Below are 21,096 nucleotides of genomic sequence, written 5' to 3'. Positions count from 1 at the left end.
TGAAGATTTACTTTTTAAGTCTCTGTAAGTCAACTGAGAGTCTGCTGACCCAGAATGTGCCTGGGCAGATGCTTCTGCTTCTAGAAGTAGATATAAAGGTCTCTGGTGGGTTGGCCTCAGGTCCACCCCACATATGTTCATTCGGGTGCCTGGAAGGAGAACCAGCAGTGACCCAGAGAAGTCATTCTCATGACAATACAAAGTAAATAGTCACCTTTCAAATATATAGTCACCTTTCAAATTTCTTTTTGTATCTGCCAGTATGTATCAACTGAAAAGTCACTTAGCAAAGCTCAAACCAAGGACTGAGAAAGTATATTTCTCCAATGATCATAAAGTATTTCTTGAAAGATAAAGTAATATAACACAGTAGGAGAGAGTATTTCCCTTTGCTATTTTTTTCTGAAGTCTAAAATTTGATTAATTTTAGCATATATATTTACCCAGGACCATCATCGTAAACAAAATAATACCTGCAGAAACTGTAAAACTTTTGTTATGTACCTTTGTAATTCCTCCCTCTCATGTCTACCACCTAGTCCCCAGTCCCTAGTAACCACAGATGTGAACTACTATACATTTGTATGTGCTTAATGGAATTGTATATAAATGAAAACATACATTATAAACTCCTGATTTCTTTTGCATAGCATAATTATTTAGAGATTCATCCATGTTATTCTATATACCAATAAATAATCCATTCCTATTGTGAAATAGTATCCTATTGTATGGGTATATAATAATTTGTTTCATTATTAAACCTATTAATGACATTTTGGGTTTTTTTTAACATAACCAATAAGATTGCTGGGACCATTCATATATAAATCTCTGTATACACATATGCTCTCATTCCTTTTGGAAAAATATCTAGGAAAGGAATGGTTACATTATAGTTAGTTTATATATAACATTTTAAGAGACTGAAACTGTTTTCCAAAGTGAATGTACTGTTTTACCTTTCTGTCAACAATCATGAGGGTTCTGGTTCCTCCATGTTCTTGTCAATGCTTATTATAGTCAGTTTCAAAATGTTAGTCATTTTAGTAGGTGTGTAGTAGTATCTAATTATGATTTTAACATGCCTCTCCTAAGGACTGTAGGCTCTGAACACCTCTTCACATGTTTTTTTGCTATCTGTATTTTTTTTTGGTTACATTCAAATTTTTGCCCACTTTTTAAATGGAATTGTTTGCTTACTTATTGTTGAGTTTTAAGAATATTTATATTTCCTAAGTATGTTCCAGCTATATACATTGCAAATATTTTCTCTAGCATGTATGTTCTTTTTTCTTTTCTTTTTTTTGATACCAGTGATCAAACTCAAGACCTTGTGCTTGCCAGGCAAGTGCTGTACTGCTGAGCTAAATCCCTGGCCCTCTTCTTTTTAAATTTTAATTAAGCTCAGTTCTTCAATTTGTTTTTTATAGAATTCAGTTTCTTTAAAAAGTATAGCACTTTTCAGAGTATTTTTTCTTCCTTAGTGAGCTTTGCAATTTTGTGTCTTTCAAATAATTAGTCCAATGTTTTATCAAATTTATCTACATAAAGTTGCTTATAATATTCTGGTTATTCTAATTCCTGTTTTTGTATCATATCTAAAAATCATTGATTAAATCAAAAGTCACAAAGAGTTTTTGCCCCATATTTTCTAATCGTTTTATACTTTTACATTTAAATTTGTGATTCATATTGAGTAAAATGTTGTATATAATACAAGGTGAATACATGTTCTTTTTCTTGCTTATGAATATCCAGTTGTTCTTAGATCATTTATTGAAAAAATTATCCTTTCGGGCCAGGGATTTAGCTCAGTGGCACAGCACCTGCCTTGCAAGCACAAGGTCCTGAGTTCAATCCCTGGCACTACAAAAAAAAAAAAAAAAATTATCCTTTCTCCACTGAATTGCCTTTGCCAAAAATTGTCAATATATGTCGATCTGTTTTGGGACTGTCTAGTCTGTTCTATTGATCTATTTATCTACCAATATCACACTTCTGGGTTCCTGTTGTTTTGATGATTCTGGGTCCTTTTCATTTCCATGTGATTTTGGAATTAGCTTGTCACTACATAAAAGGTAGTTTGGTTGGGTTTTGTTTAGAACTGCATTGGATCTATAGGTCACTTGGGAAGAAGTCACAGCTGAACAATGTTGGGTCTTCTTATGTATGAACATAGTTTACCCTGTCACTTATTTAGGTCATGCAAATTTCTAGCATCAAAGTCTTATAGTTTTCAGTGTATAGAAAATTATAAAAGTAGCATTTTTTCAATCTCTAATTGTAGGTTGCTAATAAGTAGAAAAATGATTGATTTTTGTACAGTCATCCTGTATCCTGGAACTTTGCAAAGCTTGTTAATTCCGGTAGCTTTTTTGTAGACCAAATGGATTTTCTACATACAGAATTAAGTTATCTGAGAATAAAGTTTTACTCTTTCCTCTTCGGGTTGAGTGTCTTTATTTATTTATTAATTTATTTCTTTATTTATTGCTTGCTTTATTCCACTGGCTAGGTCCTCCAGTAAAATATTATATAGAAATAGGGATAGGAGATATCCTTTCTTGGAATCTTACAGAAAAAGCATTCACTCTTTAACTTTGTGTAGTTTATTGACTTTTCAGAGATGCTTTGATTGGACTGAGAAAGTTCTCTTTTAGTATGATAAGAATTTTTATCAGAAATTGATGCTAGATTGTATATGATTTATGGGCTTTTATTGAGATGATTCTGATTTTTCTTTTCTAGTTTGTGAAGATGATGAAGTAATAGATTTTTTTAAAAATAATTTAAATGAACTTTGTATGCTAAGGACAAACCCCATTTGGTCATAATATACTCTCATTTTTATATAGCGTTGGATTTAATTTTCCAAGATTATTTTTAGAGCTGTATTCATGAAGGATATTGCTCTGTAGCTTCCTTCTAATGTGCAATCAGGTTTAATCAAAATAATGTTGAATTTCTCTCTTCAGTTTTCTGGAAGAATTTGTTTAGAACTGATACTACTTCTTTCCCAAATCTTTAGGGAATCTGAGTTTAACATTCTATCTGTGGGAAGGTTTTTATGTATAAATTAACTTTTTAAAAATAGGCATGGGGTATTCAGAATATGTTTCCTTCCTTAGTAGTTTGTTTTTAAGTCTTACTCCATTTCATCTAAGTTGTCAGATTTATTGGCATAAAGTTTTTTATAATATTCCCTTATAATTTTAGCATCTATAGAATCCATATTAATGTCACCTTTCTCATTCTTGATATTACTAAAATGTCTCTTTTCTGTCATAATGTGATCTTTTTTGTTTCTTAAAATAGACAATACTCAAGCAGCATCCAAAATGTCTTGATAAGTTGTTTTTTCATTTTATTTGGTTCAAACTGCTTTTTAATTTTTCTGTTGATTTCTTCTTTGACTCGATTATTTAGAAGTGTGGTATTTAATTTTCAAGTATTTGGGAATTTTCTAGAGAATTATGTTATTGATTTCTAATTTAATTACATTGTAATGTAAATCCTTTTAAATTTGTTGAGATGTTTTTATGGCCTAGACAGTGGTGGTGAATCTATGGTATCCATGCTACAGTAGCCTGTTGGTATCATTGAAAGCTCTAAAAGTCTCGCCATCACTGACCTAGAACATAGTGCATTTTGACACATGTTCTAAGTGAAAAAAAAATGTATATTCTTCTATTCTTACATGGGATGGTGAATTAACTTGTCAGGGCTACTGTAATAAAATGTCACAGATTTGGTGCCTGAAACCATAGAAATTTATTTTCTCAAGTTCTAGAGGCTAGAAGTCTGAGACTGACAAGTTTCATTTCTCCCAGGGTTTCACTTCTCAACTTTCAGGTCTTCACGTGGCCTTTTCTTTCTGCTTGTGCACCCCTAATGTCTCTTTCTCTTTGTATAAGGTTACCAGTCACATTAGATTAGGGCCCCGCCCCTATGACCTCATTTACTGTTAAGTCCCTAAGTCCAGATAGAGTCACACTGGAGGTTAGGGCTTCAACATATGAATTTGAGAGTAATATAATTCAGTCCATATGAAGCATGCTATGAATGCTATCAGTTAGGTCAGATTGGTTGGTTGTATTGTGCAGTTATGCTATATCCAGCCTGATTTTCTGTGTACATGATCTATCAAAAAGGCATAACAGAATAGTATTAAAAACTGTGATTATGGATTTATTTCTACCTGCAGATCTGTCAGGTTTTTTTGTTTGTTTGTTTTTTGAGTTTTTTGGTACCGGGGATCAAACTCTGGAGCTTGTGCTTGCAAGGCAGGTGCTGGAACCACTGAGCTAAATCCCCAGCCCAATCTGTCAGTTTTTGATTCACATATTTTAAATATGTATATTGAAATACAGATGTAAATTGTTTGAGAATCTTAAAAAATCCTCCTGATTAATTGATTGTTTATCATTATGAAGTGACCCTTTCTATGTTTGATAATATTCCATGCTCTGAAATCTAATTTTTTGATATTAAATATCCAGTCAAGCTTTTCTCATCCTATTATTAACATTTTAGACTCTTTATAGTTAATGTCTGTTTCTTATAGACATTGTCTAAATATTTAGCAATACTTATCAGTGAAGCCATCTAAGCCTCACATTCTCTCATCTTGTTTTTTTTTTAAATCAAATTTAACCATTTCAGAACTTTCAGAACTTTATTTGGCATGTATACAACTTTACATTTAATATTATCTGTATTGTTAGACTTAAATCTTCATCTTGCTTTTGTTTTCTGTGGCTCATCTATTCTTCATTCCTTCATTTCCTCTCCTTCAGCCTTTTTTTTTAGATCATTTTATGATTCTGTTTTATGTTTTTTTATTTTGTTCAGAATTGTATTCTTTATATTTAAAATTGTATTTTTGTTGTCTTATTAGTTGTAATTCTTTGGTTTTTTAGTTATAGCTTTTAAGGTTTATAGTATGCATCTTTAACTTAACCTGATCTTCTAGTAATAATTAAAAACTTCACGTATAAGATTTTGTCCCCTCCTGCCTGTGGGCTACTATTGTCATACTTTATACTGTTAGATGTTATATAAATTATAATAAATTATTTTATTTTTTAACAGCAAATTATCTTTTACAGACTTAAGTATCAAGAAAATGTTGTATGTATTTATAAAGAGTTACTGTTTCTGGTACTCTTTGCCCCTCTGGGTGGATTCTTATTTCCACTTGGTATCATTTTTACCTCTAACCTGAAAAACTTTATTTAATATGTCTTACAGTGTGAGTCTGCTGGTAACAAATTCTTACAGGTTTTATATTTCTTAAAAAGTATTTTGCTTTTGGTTCTTTTAGATGTTTTCACTAGTTACTGAATTTTACATAATAGGTTTTACTTTCCATATCTGAAGATGCTGCTCCATTGTCTTTCACTTTCATTCTTTCCAATGAAATAGCCACTACAATCTTTATCTTTGTCATTCTACATATAACATCTTTTGGGGGTCCTCCAGTAAATATTTTCTCTTTTTCATTGGTTTTGAAAAACTTGATTTGATTAGCATAATTTTCCTCATGTTTGTTGTGCTTAAGTTTCCTTGAGCTTTTTGGATTTATGTATTTAGAAGTTTTATTATATTTGGAAAATTTGGGGCTATTATATTTTTTCTGCCTACTTACCCCCTTGTCTAACTCAGATATTTCAGTTACATGTATATAAGACCATTTGAAGCTCAGTGTTCTTTATTTTGAATTTCTTTTTTCTGCCCATTTTTTACTTTGGGTAGTTTTATTGGTAATGTCTTCAAGTTTACTATTTTTTATTTTGTAATTTTTTTTTTCAGTACCAGGGATCAAACTCAGGACCTTGAGCTTGCAAGGCAGGCAACAGCACGGAGCTAAATCCCGCCCCATATTTTGAAAAATCTTACGTGCATTAATTATTTCCAATGTATTTTGTTTCCTATATATTACAGTTTTCATTTCTATAAATTTGATTTTGGATGTTTTTATATCTTCTGTGTCTTAACTTTTTGAACATGAAGATTATAAGGATAATTGTTCATTGTTGTTTTCTGGTGAGTCTAACATCTATAGAAGTTCTAAGTTGGTTTCATATGACTGGTTTTTCTCTTTATTATGAATAACATATTTTTGTGAATTTCACCTTGGTGAGGCTGGATATATATGTATTTTTTATTCCTAAAATATTCTTGAATTTTGTTCATAGGTACACTTAAATTACTTGGAACTACTTGATCCTTTTGAGTCTAGCTTTTAAGATTTGTTAGGTGAGACCAGAATTGTATTGAATGTAGGGCTCATTCTTCCCTATCACTGAGGTAAGACTCAATGCCCCAGAAATTATATGAGTAAGCCAAGCCCATAGGGACCAAATTGTTTTTTAATATTAACATAAAACTATTTAGTAAATAATTCAACAACATCTGTATCATATATTCCAGATACAAGATTTTGGATTTTTTACGAGTTTGAACCATCCATAGCACTGCTTTCAACCATCTGCCTATGAAACTGGATGTCCTTAGAGAGATAATTATATTTATGAGTTAATTTCTATCTTTACAAGTTTCAAAAATGATGAACTTCTTTCTCTTAGGTCCTCATGTGCGATACATCCCAAAGCCTGACAATAGGCCCTGCTCCATCACCGACTCCATCAAACGCTTCCCCACAGAGGAAGTCATGGAGGGGAATGCCACCAGCCCACCACAGAACCCACCCACCAACCTCACTGTGGTCACTGTGGAAGGGTGCCCCTCATTTGTCATCTTGGACTGGGAAAAGCCATTAAATGACTCTGTCACTGGTAAGATTATGGTGATACAGGGGGATTAGATGTAATTCCCAAACCTGCCAGATATCTGAAACACAAGTTTGTGTTCTCTAAAATCGAAGAATGAAATCTAGGAATAACAGAGGTTAAGAGTAGGAAAATTTATTGAGAAAAAGATAGCTTCTATCTAAGAGAGGCAGAAGGGCGACCAGAAAATGGGTTGCCTTCCCACCTCCACTTTTCAATGGTGTTTTATACGGCAAACCCATGAGGTGAGGTGGCTACAAAGTAGAACAAAACTATAAGACCCAATGGAAAATTACAAGTTGGGCATGAGGTGGGACAAATCCATGATCAACCAATAAAATTACAAGTACAGTCACCCAGGTAATGTTGATTAAATGGGGATCAAATGGGAAAAAATGAATAACATACAAAGAATTTCCCATTTAGAATATAGATCGCTGCTGTCTATCTCTAGGGGAAGTAGCACCTCTTTTCTTTTTTATAATGCTAACCAGTGAATGTGCCTCAATTGTTCTCCATGTTGGCTCCTCGCTGAGTTGGCTCCTTGAGGACTGGTGCCTTGAGGGTGGCCCTGTCTAACTGCCTATAAGATATCTCATTATGCCACAAGGGACTTGTTGCTGTGGTGGGAAGCTTACATAACACAATGATGCTTTGAGAGTGAGGTACATACCATGTGAGGCCTCTCTGAGGAGAAGGGAGCCCTAGAAGTGTTCTGCTGTTTTATGGCTCATTGTCCTAAGTGTCATAGGTTGGGAAAAGTTTATTTTTGTGCTTGTTATGGAGCTCCCTTTTAATTTAGCAGATCACTTTAAACTATTCCTTCCATCTTCTCTTAGAACTCCTTTGCAGAGTTTGAAGATAGAGCTAGTCTCTCATTATCAAGAAGATTAAAGAAAATATATAGGGAGTTGCTATTGCTGGTGATATTTATATCAGTTTTCCTTTAACCAACCCAACTTCTAAATTGACCCAGAAGTTTCAGGCATGCTAAAAGTTATTTCACCTGTTGTCAGAAAAAAATTTTTTAAATCCACTTCTGGGCAATTTTCTGCTCATCTCAGAAAATTTTGATTCCTATTTTGATATCCATCCAATTTTCTAGAAAGGATTGTGACAAATAAGAAACCATGAGTTATTCTTTGAATTTGTTATGTGCCAGTTTAGTCCTTCATAATGAACAGGATAGTGAAACAAGAGAAGCAGAAATAAAAGACTATCAACCTAAATCAGGCTAGTCCTCAGATAGCCTGAGCTCATGAGGTTCCTGCTACAGTCCTTGCCATGTACCTGGTGCAGGGAATAGAAGAGTTAAGGAAAACACTGCTAGGAGTAAGAGAGGAGCAGTATACAAGGTGAAGTGGAAAAATTCAGGATCTGCCGGAAATATTTTCTACTGTGAATAAAGGGGGAAACAGCAGCTATTGCTCTATAGCAGAAACCACATGATGCAGGCAACTTTTATGTAAGCAGTAGATCTTTGCCTTAGCTGGCTTTCTTTACCTTATTTTGTGAACTTCCCTTTCTTATGCAAAATAGCCTCTGTTCTGAGAAAGAATCCACTTGGTTCCTGTGTTACCAGAGATCTGCCTAGTCCTGCTTCTTTATTTGGGACTATGCCTGTTAACCATCCCAAACCAAAAAATCAATCAGTGTTGGTTATCTGTGATGTATTAAAAACATCCAGAACTCGTGATCCTTATACTTTGGTAATAAGGAGTTCCTATGCTAGTCTGAAGCTTGGTTTCATTAAGCCAAAAAACCTACAAAATTTCTTTTTCCCAAAAGATGCTGGATATTAAGCTGGGATTGGTTAATCTAATGCATTTTATCTACTATATATTTACACAGATAATATCTCATTTGTCTTTTTCAATATACAGGATTTTCTTTTCTAAATTCATCTGCAATAAATTTTAAAATTTATATAAGTATGTAATCTTGAAGGATCATGAATAGAGTATATTTTATACAACTAATACTTTATACATGTAGCTAACTGCTTTTATAATGTGGTCACTACATGCTAATGGGTTGTTTGGGATCCTTCACAGGATGTAAGACTTACAATAATTTTTATGGACAAGGATCACATCTCTTTAGGCCAAATATTTCCTAAATAGAAATAAGTTCATCTTTAACTGTTGTTTCCCTAATCCACAATTCAGCATTGGACCATTTGCCTTAATGATCTGCTCCAGTTTTTCCATTTTTGTTTTAGTGTTATATTAAATACCACTTTATTTCAAATATGGCTGTCTATAAACCAGCAGTTTAGATAGTATAGAAATTAATTTTTATGACACTGGAACCGGTGTTGCAATAAGGGATTAAGAAAAATAAAGAGAATGAACAGTAGCCGTCATATCTGGAATTGACTTCTGCCAGTAATCTTTTTTTTAAGTTGACAGGCACATATTCCCCTCCAATGAATATATTCCAACTCAGTTGCTTTTGCATGTCCTTTCCATATGCAAATAGAAAAAAGGTACAGTAAAAAGTTGATCATAGTTAGGGTCACTGAACAACTTAGAGTTAGGTTAGTTATAAGTTGTTGCCATATTCCAAGAGCAAGTTATAAATTGTTGTGTCATATTCCAAGAGTATGCTAATGTGGATTTAAATCAAACACTGGCTATATTTTAGATGTCCAACTTGGACACATAAATGATCTCTGTGAATGTGTTTCCTTATCTGTTATAATAGTAATGATTCCCATCATTATCAATGTATCCTAAGGAAAAAACATTGAATTTGAATATACAAATAACTGTTAAATTAATGTTTCTCAGTAGACCAATAGTAGAACCCATCTTTGTGTTTGAAGATTTATGGAAAGATATCACTTTAAAGAATTAAAAATGGGTCAGGCGTGGGGGCCCACACTTGCAATCTCAGCCCTTGGGAGGCTGAGACAGGAGGATCAACACAAGTTTAGGCAGCCTGTGCTACATAGTGAGTTCATGGCCAGTCTGAACTACATAGTGAGACTGTCTCAAAAAACGAAAAAACAAAATAAACAAAAGAATTAAAAATGAAAGATAAATTTATAAAGCACAAGACAAGCATACATATATTTAAAAGCTAGAATTTTGAGAGGAATTCTAAATATTTTTAATTTTAAAGAAAACTCCTAGATTCATTTTGAAAACTCAGATCTTCCAGAGGAAAAATATTATTAACATTTAAAATTTGAGTCAAATGAAAATTAGAGATGTTTGCCGGAAGTTTCAAATACTAAATCTCTGGGTTAATACTGAGAAAGAATATCAAACAGTTGATGAGGGAATACCCTAAGCCAAAATATATTTTGAAGGTGGTTCATTTGATATATAAATAACTAGAATTTTATATAAATTATTCTTTTGGTGACTGAGCAGCACTTGCATCTTTCCAATTGGAAACTTTAAAATTTTTTGTGAATCTATTTTTAAAATACAACTTGGAGATAGAGAGAATAAAAGCAACAACAGTATTAAGTACCACCTGTTTAGCAAAATCATGCACAATATTAGGTGCCTTCCATATGTTTCTGATTTAATCCCCACAAACAATACTATGAAGAGATATTATTGGCATATTACAGAAGGGGAGACTGAAACTAAATTCAAGGTAAGTGGCTTGGTTTGTCTCTTTCCATTAAGTCATGTGGTTTCCATTTTTTTAAGAACGCAATTTGCTTACATCTTTTTTTCTAGCAAATATCCCTTAATAACTGAGGAAAAGATATAAAATTTGCAATTTTGAACTAATCTTCCCTCCCACCCTTTCCATGCTCTTCTAGAATAAAGAGCCAAAGGGAGAGAAAAGAGGTTGGAAACAAACAAATCTGAATGTTAGTTAATTATCGGTCTTTAGTACTTTAATACTTGAAGTGACATGTCTAGATACAGTGTTCACTGTCTTCCTGTTTTATTTTGATTTTCAGAAAAATGGTCATAATAAATTGTTCTGAGGAGTTTTTAAATAAACTACAAAAATCCTTCCTAAATTAAAATTGGAAATTTTAGCTTTACCTTAGCTGTTATAGTTTCCATTTTATTTCCAATATTCATCTCAATACAATAGCAGAAGTCCCTAATAGAACTTGCTGGCTTTTTTTTCCAATCTTTCCACCTTATGTAATGCCAAACTCTTGTTTATTTCTTTGCATCAATGGAAGTGATTTTGAGTAGTGTGGTGGTTTTATTTTTTTTTATTTTTAGTTCTATCATCTTGTCACATGCATTAAGTTTAAATCTCAGTGGAGAGCAGGGAAAACTAATTGACAAGTCTGTAAATTATATTCTCTTATTCTGAGTTTTTTTTTATAAGCCCCAGAACTTCATAGAAACATGCCTTTATGAAACTTATGCACACTTCTATGCACAGATGGATGATTTTCCTTTACAACGAAGAAAATTATAAAGGTAGCATGACTCATATAAGCAATAGGTACAAAATCCTCCTAATTCTATAGCTCCAAATAATGAACTACAGAAAAATAGCTTATTATTTGGTTAACTGTTATTTATTGATGTAGTAAAAACAGCTTGTATTTTTACAGCAGTATCACATATTCCATGACCTTTTCCTCAGTCTGCATCATAAAGCCCCATAGATTAGGAAACATGGCTTCTACATAAGTATCACCACTCATATAGTGCTTTCCCCAAACTGGGCTTCCTGATGGTAGCAGACTATCTTTCTTACCTAACATTATCACAGACTATATATCTAAATCAACTCAGGAGGGTCATTAGTCTTTACCAGGCCTTCCTCTGCTCTGATAAAGAGAAAGCAGAAATGGCCAGTAAGCAACTCTCAAAGTGTTTTAGGGACCTTTATCAACTGGGATGACCATCACTTCTGGATATTGATAATATATGGGATCAATGTGTCTCTAGAACTGTAATTTCAATTGCTCACTTTTATATAAATGGTTATATTATACTATTAGCTTCAAAAGCCATTAAATCAACTAGGGCATGAAGACAATTATTATTTTTGTTTTCATTTTTCAGAATATGAAGTTATATCCCGAGAAAACGGCTCATTCAGTGGGAAGAATAAATCCATTCAAATTACAAATCAAACTTTCTCCACAGTAGAAAATCTGAAACCAGATACAAGGTAAGCCTCAGTGCTATTCTGAGGGTGTAAAAAAGAAATGAAATTATTTCTTCTTTGCTGTTTTAAAAGAGTTTGTGTTTCACTCCAGCTTTCTAAATACCTCTTGAGACATGTTTTGACAATATGCAAATTATTGGTGGGGATAAACAGACCAAAAGAAAATGGCCTTGTAAATTATCAACATTAAAAAAAAGGCCAATGATATCAAATGTTGATATTGAATACCACAAATTAGAAACTCTGGAGCAGAAATAAATGGAATGTGATTGATGTAAACTAGATTTGAAGCACTGAAGAATTTGGCTTTCATGCTAGAAGAGGAAAAAGAAATGGAAGCCATGTGACAAAATTTAGGTAGTTTTTAGTAGTAAGTAATACTTTAAATAACTACATCCTAGTTCCAGATACAGCACTTCTTTGCTTTGAAAGAAAATCCTTTTATCATTGAAAAATTGAGAATAGAGTTTTGACAATGGAGTTGCATACATTTTTTGAGGTGGTGGTACTTGGGATGGAACCCAGAGTCTTTGTACTGAGCTACATTCCCATCCCTTTTTTTAAATTTTTAGTTTCAGTCAAGGTCTTGCTCAGTTACTAAGTTACCCAGGCTGAGCTTGAACTTTCAGTCTTCCTGCCTCAGCCTCCCAGAGTGCTGTGACTACAGGCATGTGCCACCACACCTAGCTGAGTTGATATTTTTAACATTGTTTTATAATAAACAACTTTTCTAGGTAGCTATTACACATTGATACCAGATTATTCATAATACTGTATAGTTCTGTGATTCCTTTTTAAATCTACAACACACAATATTTTATCAGTTTATTTTATTATTGAGAGAAAAAGAAGGGCCTTGGAGAAAAAGAAGGGCTTTTTTTCATCAAGTTTCACTTCTCAGACCTCTCATTGTTATCAGTTGACTGAATCAAATTAGTGACCCTCAGAGGAGTCTATTTTAATTCCAGTAGTAGAGGGGTTCTTCTAATCCTTCGAGGAAAAAGAAGCATCTAATTTCTTATAGATGGTTTACTGTGTATAAACTTTAGTCTGATGTTGCAGAAATAACTTCTACCACAAATGTGGTTTCTTAGCATTTTTTAGTTTGAACTGTAACATGGAAAATTTTGTTAATTGCTAATTTTCTTAAAAAGATTTAAGTTGGCCAAAATAAGCATTTTAGTAAAAATCCACTTGATAGTCCTGGTTGTTTCCTTACCAAAACTGAGAGAAAGAGCCCAATTTTACTATAATACCATTTTAGGAAAAAAGAAAAAATTTAATAATAGGTTCATGTGTGCTGACAAACTTGGATAGTTTTTCTTTTTAGTTTCCTGCTTTTTATTCCACTTAATAAAAAGTGGCTTGTGTAATACAATTGCTAATGAAAAGTGTCCAATTTCTAAATGTGCATTGTGTTCCTTTTCTGAATCAGGCTGTTCTCAGAACTTTTCGCAGTACAACCATTAGCTCATGATAAAAATGTAGAACACAGTCTTTCTGGTGAAATCTTAAGGTCAATTTGTTTGTGAAAGGTTTGCATTTCCAGTCAGCTAATATGTATTAAGTGTCGAGGGTATGCTCAGCAGTGTGCTCGTGTTGTAGCTACAAACTTGAGTACCCATGATGCCTGCCCTGGAGCTCAAGTAGCAGAGAAGCAGCTAATTAATAACCAAGTACACTATTCTACCTGGAGTGCTGGAAGACTGGTGGAAATATGCCAAAAGTCACAGGGGAGTCCAGAGTGAATGGTACTCCACAGAGTCTGGGGAAGTTAGGAAAACTGTCCTGGAAAAGGTGACATCTAGGCTGAGACTGATAGATGAGTAGAAAAAAGCTAGCTGAGTGATTGTGGTAGGCGAAAGGAGTGTCACAGACAATAGCAAGTCTCAGTGCACAGATGCAAATTTTGAATTATAGCTGCTGAGCTTTTGGACTTTCCTACTTGAAAAATTGGAAGATAATATGCTTCTGAAAGAATTACTATAGCTATGTTCCACTAATAGGAGATAGATGTAAATCATTTGTCATGGTAACATTTTTTCCACCAACTGAACTGATGGGGAAAAAAGTGAACTAGCTGATGTTTACACACTGACATAGGTGGAGTAGAGCTTGGAGTTTAACTCAGAAGAATATAGACTGGTTGTGGTCAGAAATCCTAAATGACCACACATTATTCCAAAAACAAAATGACAGTAGATTGTGCTCCTTTTTCCTTGTCACAGTGAAAGCCAACCTTCTCTTGCATGTTTTTAGACTTAGCCAGGTTTTTATCTACTTTGCAGGAGCTCAAAAAATAGCCCACAGCAAGGGACCATTCAGCAGCTCTTTTGCCAAAATGAGAGTGGCTCCACACCAGGCATTAGGTATCCTTATGCTTAGAGAGTAGAACCATGACTGGGGACATGGATAAACCTACAAAGGCAGCATAATGCCAATAGCCAGGCCAGTGGCTGCCTGCAGCTGCAGTGGGCTGTGGTTGTATGAGCGAACAGGGGAGAGGAGCCATAACTTTCAGTCAAGTGAGGCAAAAGAAATCTGTTAACACAGGCAAACTCCATTTTTAGAACATCCATCTTTCACCCTTAAAGAAATGTGGAAGTGTTGGTATCAAAATCAATCAGTGCCTACCTAGCCTACTTCCAGTAATTACTTTCCATTTATTTTCTTCCACTCCTGTCCCACAATCACCCAGGATCACCAATCCTTTCAGTCTTTAGGCTCTTGTTAAACTAAAAGAAAAATCTTATGAAGGGCTTTTCCAGTCTGGTGCAACCTACTTTGTCTGGAAGATCGCTGGTTATTTTTAATTCTATGAATAGAGGAACTGATAAGATATAACAAACCATAAATCTTACACCAGTGCATAGAAGGACAGGCAGTGTGCTGGTCTCTTAAGTCTCTTCTAGCTCATAATCAATGATAACTAAAGCCATGGACCAAGTCAGTGACAGAACTGGAACTGAAAATAAAACTAAAACCTATGCCAGTCCCATAACAAAATTTTCCAAGTAAACTTTCTTTTGACTGTCTGTAGTTTGCAATGTTTTCAGATAAATTGGTTTTATATTTTGATAATGCACTGATGGGCTGTGTTCTTTCTGTTGAGCTGGTTGATAGTATAGTTGGACACAACAATCACTGACACTAAAAAGGCCTTTTAAACCCACACTTTGGTTCCAATAAGCCTACTTCTCTCCTCGCTTTACTGAAAAACTGAAGAATCCATTGTGTGTGCCAGCCTTTATATGATCCAACAATTTCCTATGGAAAATGTATTCTGTCTGGTAATTAAGATAAATCAAATTCACTTAATTTTCCCAAGTACTTTTACTGACCTCTGTTGGCTTGGGAGGATTTTGGAGAACAATTCTTCCAGTAAGACTAAAACCTACCACAGTGGCAGCAATAATTGTTTGGGACTCTTTATGTTGTTTGATTCAATAAAATGTTGGCACTGAAGATTAGCTGGAATAGAGGCAGCAACTTTTTATAAACTGTAAATCTGGCTTAAGGAAACAGGCATGTGGAATACTCATAACCTTTTCATAGTGTTTTTGTGAAATTCTGGTCTCTGGAAATTCTGTATTAACTTTTCAATGTCTCTTCTCATCTTGTGGGCTTTGTAGAAAGAAGTAAAGTAAACTGCCAAAGTATCAGGCATTTATTTAGTTTTATTGTAGGTGTGAGGAGCAGAAGAGTAATTCCTTCCTTGTTAAAGAAGAAATTGAGTTATATAGCTCATTTTAGCAACTTTTCATTAGGCAAAAGAGCAGTTCAGTAGGAGCACAGAACTCTGCTAGTCTATAAAAACATTAGTTCTTCCTCTCATATCACTGTATACTTTTTATTACATTTCCTTAGACTTCCTTAGTCTCTATGGAGAGTGGGAGAAAGTCATGGCAGCACTACAGAAGTGAAGTGCAGCTCAACTCTGGAATTTCTAGTCCCTCACAGAAATGGGGGACCAAAGAAATATCCCTTGGGGTGTAGATAGCAGATACTTTATGACTTCCTATGACTGCTAAGTCCCTGTTCTTCCTTCTGACTCTGATTTTATGAAATGAGGGTCTTGCTATGTTGCTTATACCAGCCTCTCATCTCAAATAACTGGGATTATAGATGTTTGCCACTCCCCTACTTCTGTGAGCCCAATTTTGGCTTATTTGGTGCTCCTTTTTGTTCAGTTTTGCCCTCTTGCTCCTTAACTGTATTTTGAAATCTATAAAATGACTTTGCATGTCCTAGGTATCCAGAAATGCTTACTATTGTCCTCCAATGTCCTTGAAAATGCACTTTCACAAATTGGTTGAGTGCATTTCCCTGGACTTTTTGAGCAGCCCTTACTCTTTTATTTTTTCCTATTCCACTTTCCCATTTCTTTTCATTTGATGGAAACCTCACCTCACTGGGCTCAAATATTTCAAGACTACATAAAGGTAAAATCACCAAGTTAAATAAGTCAAACCAATGAGCAACTACGGGGTCGCATTTCTACATATAAAAAGCAAGCTGCTTGAGGCTGATAAGGCCTTTGTTAAGCCAATTTTTGAAAAATCAGTAGGGACTACGAAACAAAACAAGTTCATCCAACAATGAAAACTATATTTTGGGAAAGAAGAGAGTGAAAAGGTCCTAAAGAGAACAAAGTGGAGGAAGGAATGACAGAAAGAAGTGTCCTTCCCAACTAGACCTAAGGCTTACCAGTGAGCCCCCACACCCACCCCACTTTGAAGACATTAGTTTGAGGCTAGATCCTGCACAATAGACATCACCTGTCTCTGACAGTTTAGCTCATGAACCAAGGGTTGAACTTTCTGAAACCTTAGGCTTTCACTTTTAAATTAATTGATGTATTATTATTATGCTTTTTATAGTTGCTTTCAAACTTGGTCTCAACCTCTCCCCTTTATTCCTTTCCCTTTCAGGATAATGCTTTAGAACTTTATCTCGACTTTTCATTGAATTCTAACTTTATTTTCTTAGTCTAAGGAGGTAAAGGCAGAAAGATTTATCCAGTAAAATTTCAATCTTCCTAATAATTCAATGGCTGTGGCCTTATGATAACTAAGTAAAACACAAGTAGGTTGAACGTAAAGAATTCTACTTTTGAGAGTTTATGGCAGTGTTTCTCAAATTCAGTAAGAGCTTTTTTAAAAAAGTCCTATATAGTACAATACTAGCAAGTGTTTATAATCACTATATATCAGGCATCTTGCTTTTATTTATACTACTTCATTTAATCTTCATCCAAACCTCTATCCTTGTGAGGTTATCACAACAATAGTATGCTCACAAATAGTGTTATTAGCCTCATTTTTATGTATGAGAAACCAGGACTCAGAAAAGTCCATGAACACATTTTAAAATCACGTATCAGTAAGCTGTGAGCCCATCTTTCCGCCTACGGAGCCCATGCGCTTGACCACTGGATCAAGGCAGGCATGTATGGGAAGACTGTTTCTGTTGAGAGTCACACCTATTCAGGTAGGTATTCGTGTATGGTATTCTGAGAGGGGTTTTAGGTTATACCTGACTTGTCCTTGATGGGGCCATTTTCATCTGGATTGTACTCCATTTAGATATTCATTTCTATATAGTGGGTCTTATAAGTGGCTTTTTAATGTTCATTTCTTTCCAGAAATAAATGTTTTGTTCCTGCTTATACCCCTGAACACATCCTGGAGTTTAATTGTTATGAGTGAAGTATTAAGAGGATGGAAAATTAATTTCACTGGTGTTATAGAGGTGGGACCTTTGGAAAGTGGTTAGGATTAGATAAGACCTTTAGGGTGGGGCCTCCATGATTGAATCTTTACATGGAGGAAGAGAAACACCAACAGGCACACTGTCTCTTGTCATGTGATACTGTGTTCTACCTCAGGACTCAACTGTTAGCAAGAATGTCATCACCAGGTGACCCCTAGACCTTGTACCTCCAAAACCATGAGCTTCTTTTCTTTAAAGAAGCCTGCCTTGGGTATTTTGTAGTGGTGACAGAAACCAGACTTAACCACTTTATCATGCTGCCAGTATAAAATAAACAGTTAAGGGCTGGGAATTTAGCTTAGTGGTACTGCGCCTGCTCCCAAGCACAAGGTCCTGAGTTCGATCCCCAGTACCAAAATAAAATAAAGTTAAAACTCAAACACTACAAAAGGAGTTCCCTTCTACCAGAGTTTTGTTTCCTGAGGCAAACATTTTTTATTACTTTAGCTTAATTTCTTCAGTTAATTAAATCTGTAGTTCTAGACTGAACATTTCTCAAAATAGTTAAATATTCAAGTCATCTTTTTGTTTGTGCACAACAACACCGCTTCTGGAATCCCTTACCATCTTTTGCCTATGTCAAATGCCCTAATTCCTATATCTATGTCTTCCTTGTTTGTTTCCTTACTTTGTGGCTTCTGGGGAAACATACTTTGAGAGTTATGAGAGACAGTATTTTTTAGTCTCTACATGTTTTAAAAGCCCATGCTTTACTTTGATAGTACTGTTCAGCTGAATATAGATTTTTAGGATTAAATCATGATAAAACCAAGACTTTTGAAGGCAGTATTTCTTTTTAAGTTTTCCTCCCTAATTTCCATTGTTGCTGTTAAAAAGTCAAATAAACATCATTCTGATTCTGGATGGGTGAATGGGACCCGATGTTTTGTTCTGTATTTAGAACCTTGATTTTATCTCCTACTATTCTGAAATTTTGCAACTTCTGTAATACCTTTGTCCTTTTTTTGGTACAAAGCAGTCCTTTTCAGCTGGGAAACACATCTTTCAGTTCTGGAAAATTTCTTATGTTGTATGATTTCTGGAACAATTTTCTACTATACTTTCCTATTTTCTCTTATAGAACTTCCACTAGGTGAATGCTGTATTCTCTGGAATAATCTTTACATGCTTCCATTTTGTATCTCTGTTATTTGCAGAATGTTTTCAAATTTATAATTTCTAATTTTCCTTATATTTTTTATTTCAAAAAACTTTGCTAAAACTTTACATATCATCCTGTGCTTACTTTCTGTGTACAACCAATACTTCCTCTTGAGACATTAGAGACTTATGGTATCATTCATTTTGAGAAAGTGTACATTTTGGGATAGATTCTGCCACAGAAATATTTTTTATTAATCTAGGGTTTAGTTAGGTAAGAATGTCCTCATATTAATTAAACTTACTTTTAAATTATTTCAGAACTTGTCAAGTATCATAAAATGTTGTCAAAAAAAGTAGCTTATAAATATTTGTGGCCATGCTATGAATAGAGCTTACCTGTAAATAACTGTGAAATAAAAAGACATGCAGATGATTCCAGCAGTCAGATTTGGCCAAGGCATAGGGCTGTTGGCAGTGGTCTGGGATGAATGTGGAATGTGTTCCCACTTGACTCCATTACCAGATGCCTATAATTGTTTTTCTCCCATTTTCAGTTCACCAGTTTTGTGAGATTTTTTTTTATTTTTTGTGTATGATTTTATTTTGTTCTGAGGCCCTTAGTACTCTTAGGAAGAGCTGAATCTGGAAAATATTCCATGTGTAAACACTGTACATGTGTGTGTGTGTGTGTGTGTGTGTGTTTTGATTAAATGAATGGCATAGGTATTTCATAACAGTATTCTCTGGATAAATGATAGTGGTACCTTATACCAATTGTTCAGTTTACAAAATGTTTTCATTTGCATTCATTCATTAAAAACCTTATAAGGAAAGGTAAATTTTAATTCCTGTTTCACTAAGTTTTAAATTTTGGAAAAGCAATGATAGTAATAGTACAATGGTTATGAGTTTCATTTATCTCATCTGAAAATCAAATAGTATTTATCACGAGTTTGTGTTAGATTACTTTACACTGTACATGCAGACTGTATATACTGTATATGCCTCTGACACATAGTAAGTGCTTCAAAAGCACTTGCCATTGTTGTAACACTAGTATCTATCTTCTTATACTACATTCTAACAGTGTTATAATGCAATGCCATAGTGATCAAGAAAGTGACTCCCCGGTATATGAGAAAATTCTTTTATTATTCAATTGGTACCATCTGTACCAAACTGAGAATTGTCAACCTTGTTTTCCACTTGCTTATAAACTATCTTTTGTGTTCTGCATTATTTAATGCAAAAATGTAAATTATTTTATAAAAACTTTGTATAAATCTGGGACTCACACAGTATTATCAAGTGACTCAAGATGGTTTTAAAATCCAGTTATTTTGCTGCTAAGTTTTCTGCTCACAGGAACTCAGTTTTAGGCAAATGGCAAAGTGCTTTACTGTTTGAGTTTCTTAGAATTTTCAGTTTACATATCTTTTGAATAAAATCTCTCAAGTTCTGCACAAGTCAATGAATAACTTTTAAGGATAGAATCAAAAGTACTTATAATTCCAAGGGATCTGTGTTTTGTTTTTTAATAAAGGGCTAAGTACATGTTCAGTGTGAATCTGGTTTATCAAGGAAGTCTGTGGTTGTGCGTGGGCTCTGTGTAAAGTAACACTACCAAGCTCTTTTTCTCAACATTGTGGATTCCTATGATCCATAGAAGACCTGAGTTCCACGAGATACAAAGGCTTGTAAAGAAACCTTTTCAAGAAGCAGGGGTAGGGCAAGAAATCTGCATTTTAAACAAACTTTCTCTACTGCCACCCTATCCTGGTTCTGACATAGGTAGTTCAAATGAGAAATACTACCTAAGAATACCTAAGTTCACTAGCTAAGTTTAAGGTACTTCTACGTCTTCATGTCACGAAATAGAGTAGGTATTTGAAAGAAAGTGAAGGTTCCTCACTGATGGAATTAGGTTGGGTCAACCACGTATTTCTTATGTCTTATTACCAATTTGACCAGTTCTTTCTAGTTTGGTGCTTTGAAAAGCACCAAAATTAAAATGTTTCTCTTAAAAATGTTTTTCTTGTATAAAGTATCAGATAAGATAATGTATGGAACTACTTTTTTTTTTTTTTTTTTTTTTTGGTACTGGGGATTGAACTCGGGACCTTGAGCTTGTCAGGCAGGCAGTGGAACCACTAAGCTAAATCCCCAGGCCTAAAGATAATGTATTTAGAAAGTAAAATTAAGAAAGCACTAGCATTTTAGAACATATGTTGTAATCATAATTTCAAACAGAACTAGAAGAGATGTCAGTATATCAAGGGAATGTTGCTTTCTTACCCTTCAATAATATGCAATTATT

General features: G+C 34.2%; 1 protein-coding gene across 37 annotated transcripts in view; it reads left to right on the top strand.

The window, feature by feature from the left end:
* Positions 1-21,096, top strand: part of Abi3bp (ABI family member 3 binding protein) — a 283,774-nt gene that overhangs the window by 258,403 nt on the left and 4,275 nt on the right. For all 37 annotated transcript variants that reach the window (XM_087214414.1, XM_021238886.2, XM_021238873.2 and 34 more), the window contains 2 exons: positions 6,591-6,800; positions 11,798-11,906. In XM_087214414.1, coding sequence (XP_087070540.1) covers positions 6,591-6,800; positions 11,798-11,906 — 319 coding nt within the window. The remainder of the gene's footprint in view (positions 1-6,590; positions 6,801-11,797; positions 11,907-21,096) is intronic.

This window comes from Heterocephalus glaber, unplaced genomic scaffold (genome assembly GCF_053883595.1).
Source record: "Heterocephalus glaber isolate CG9 unplaced genomic scaffold, H.glaber_assembly_v1.0 deba00000122, whole genome shotgun sequence".
Lineage (NCBI taxonomy): Eukaryota > Metazoa > Chordata > Mammalia > Rodentia > Bathyergidae > Heterocephalus > Heterocephalus glaber.
This window is presented reverse-complemented; position numbering and strand designations above follow the sequence as displayed.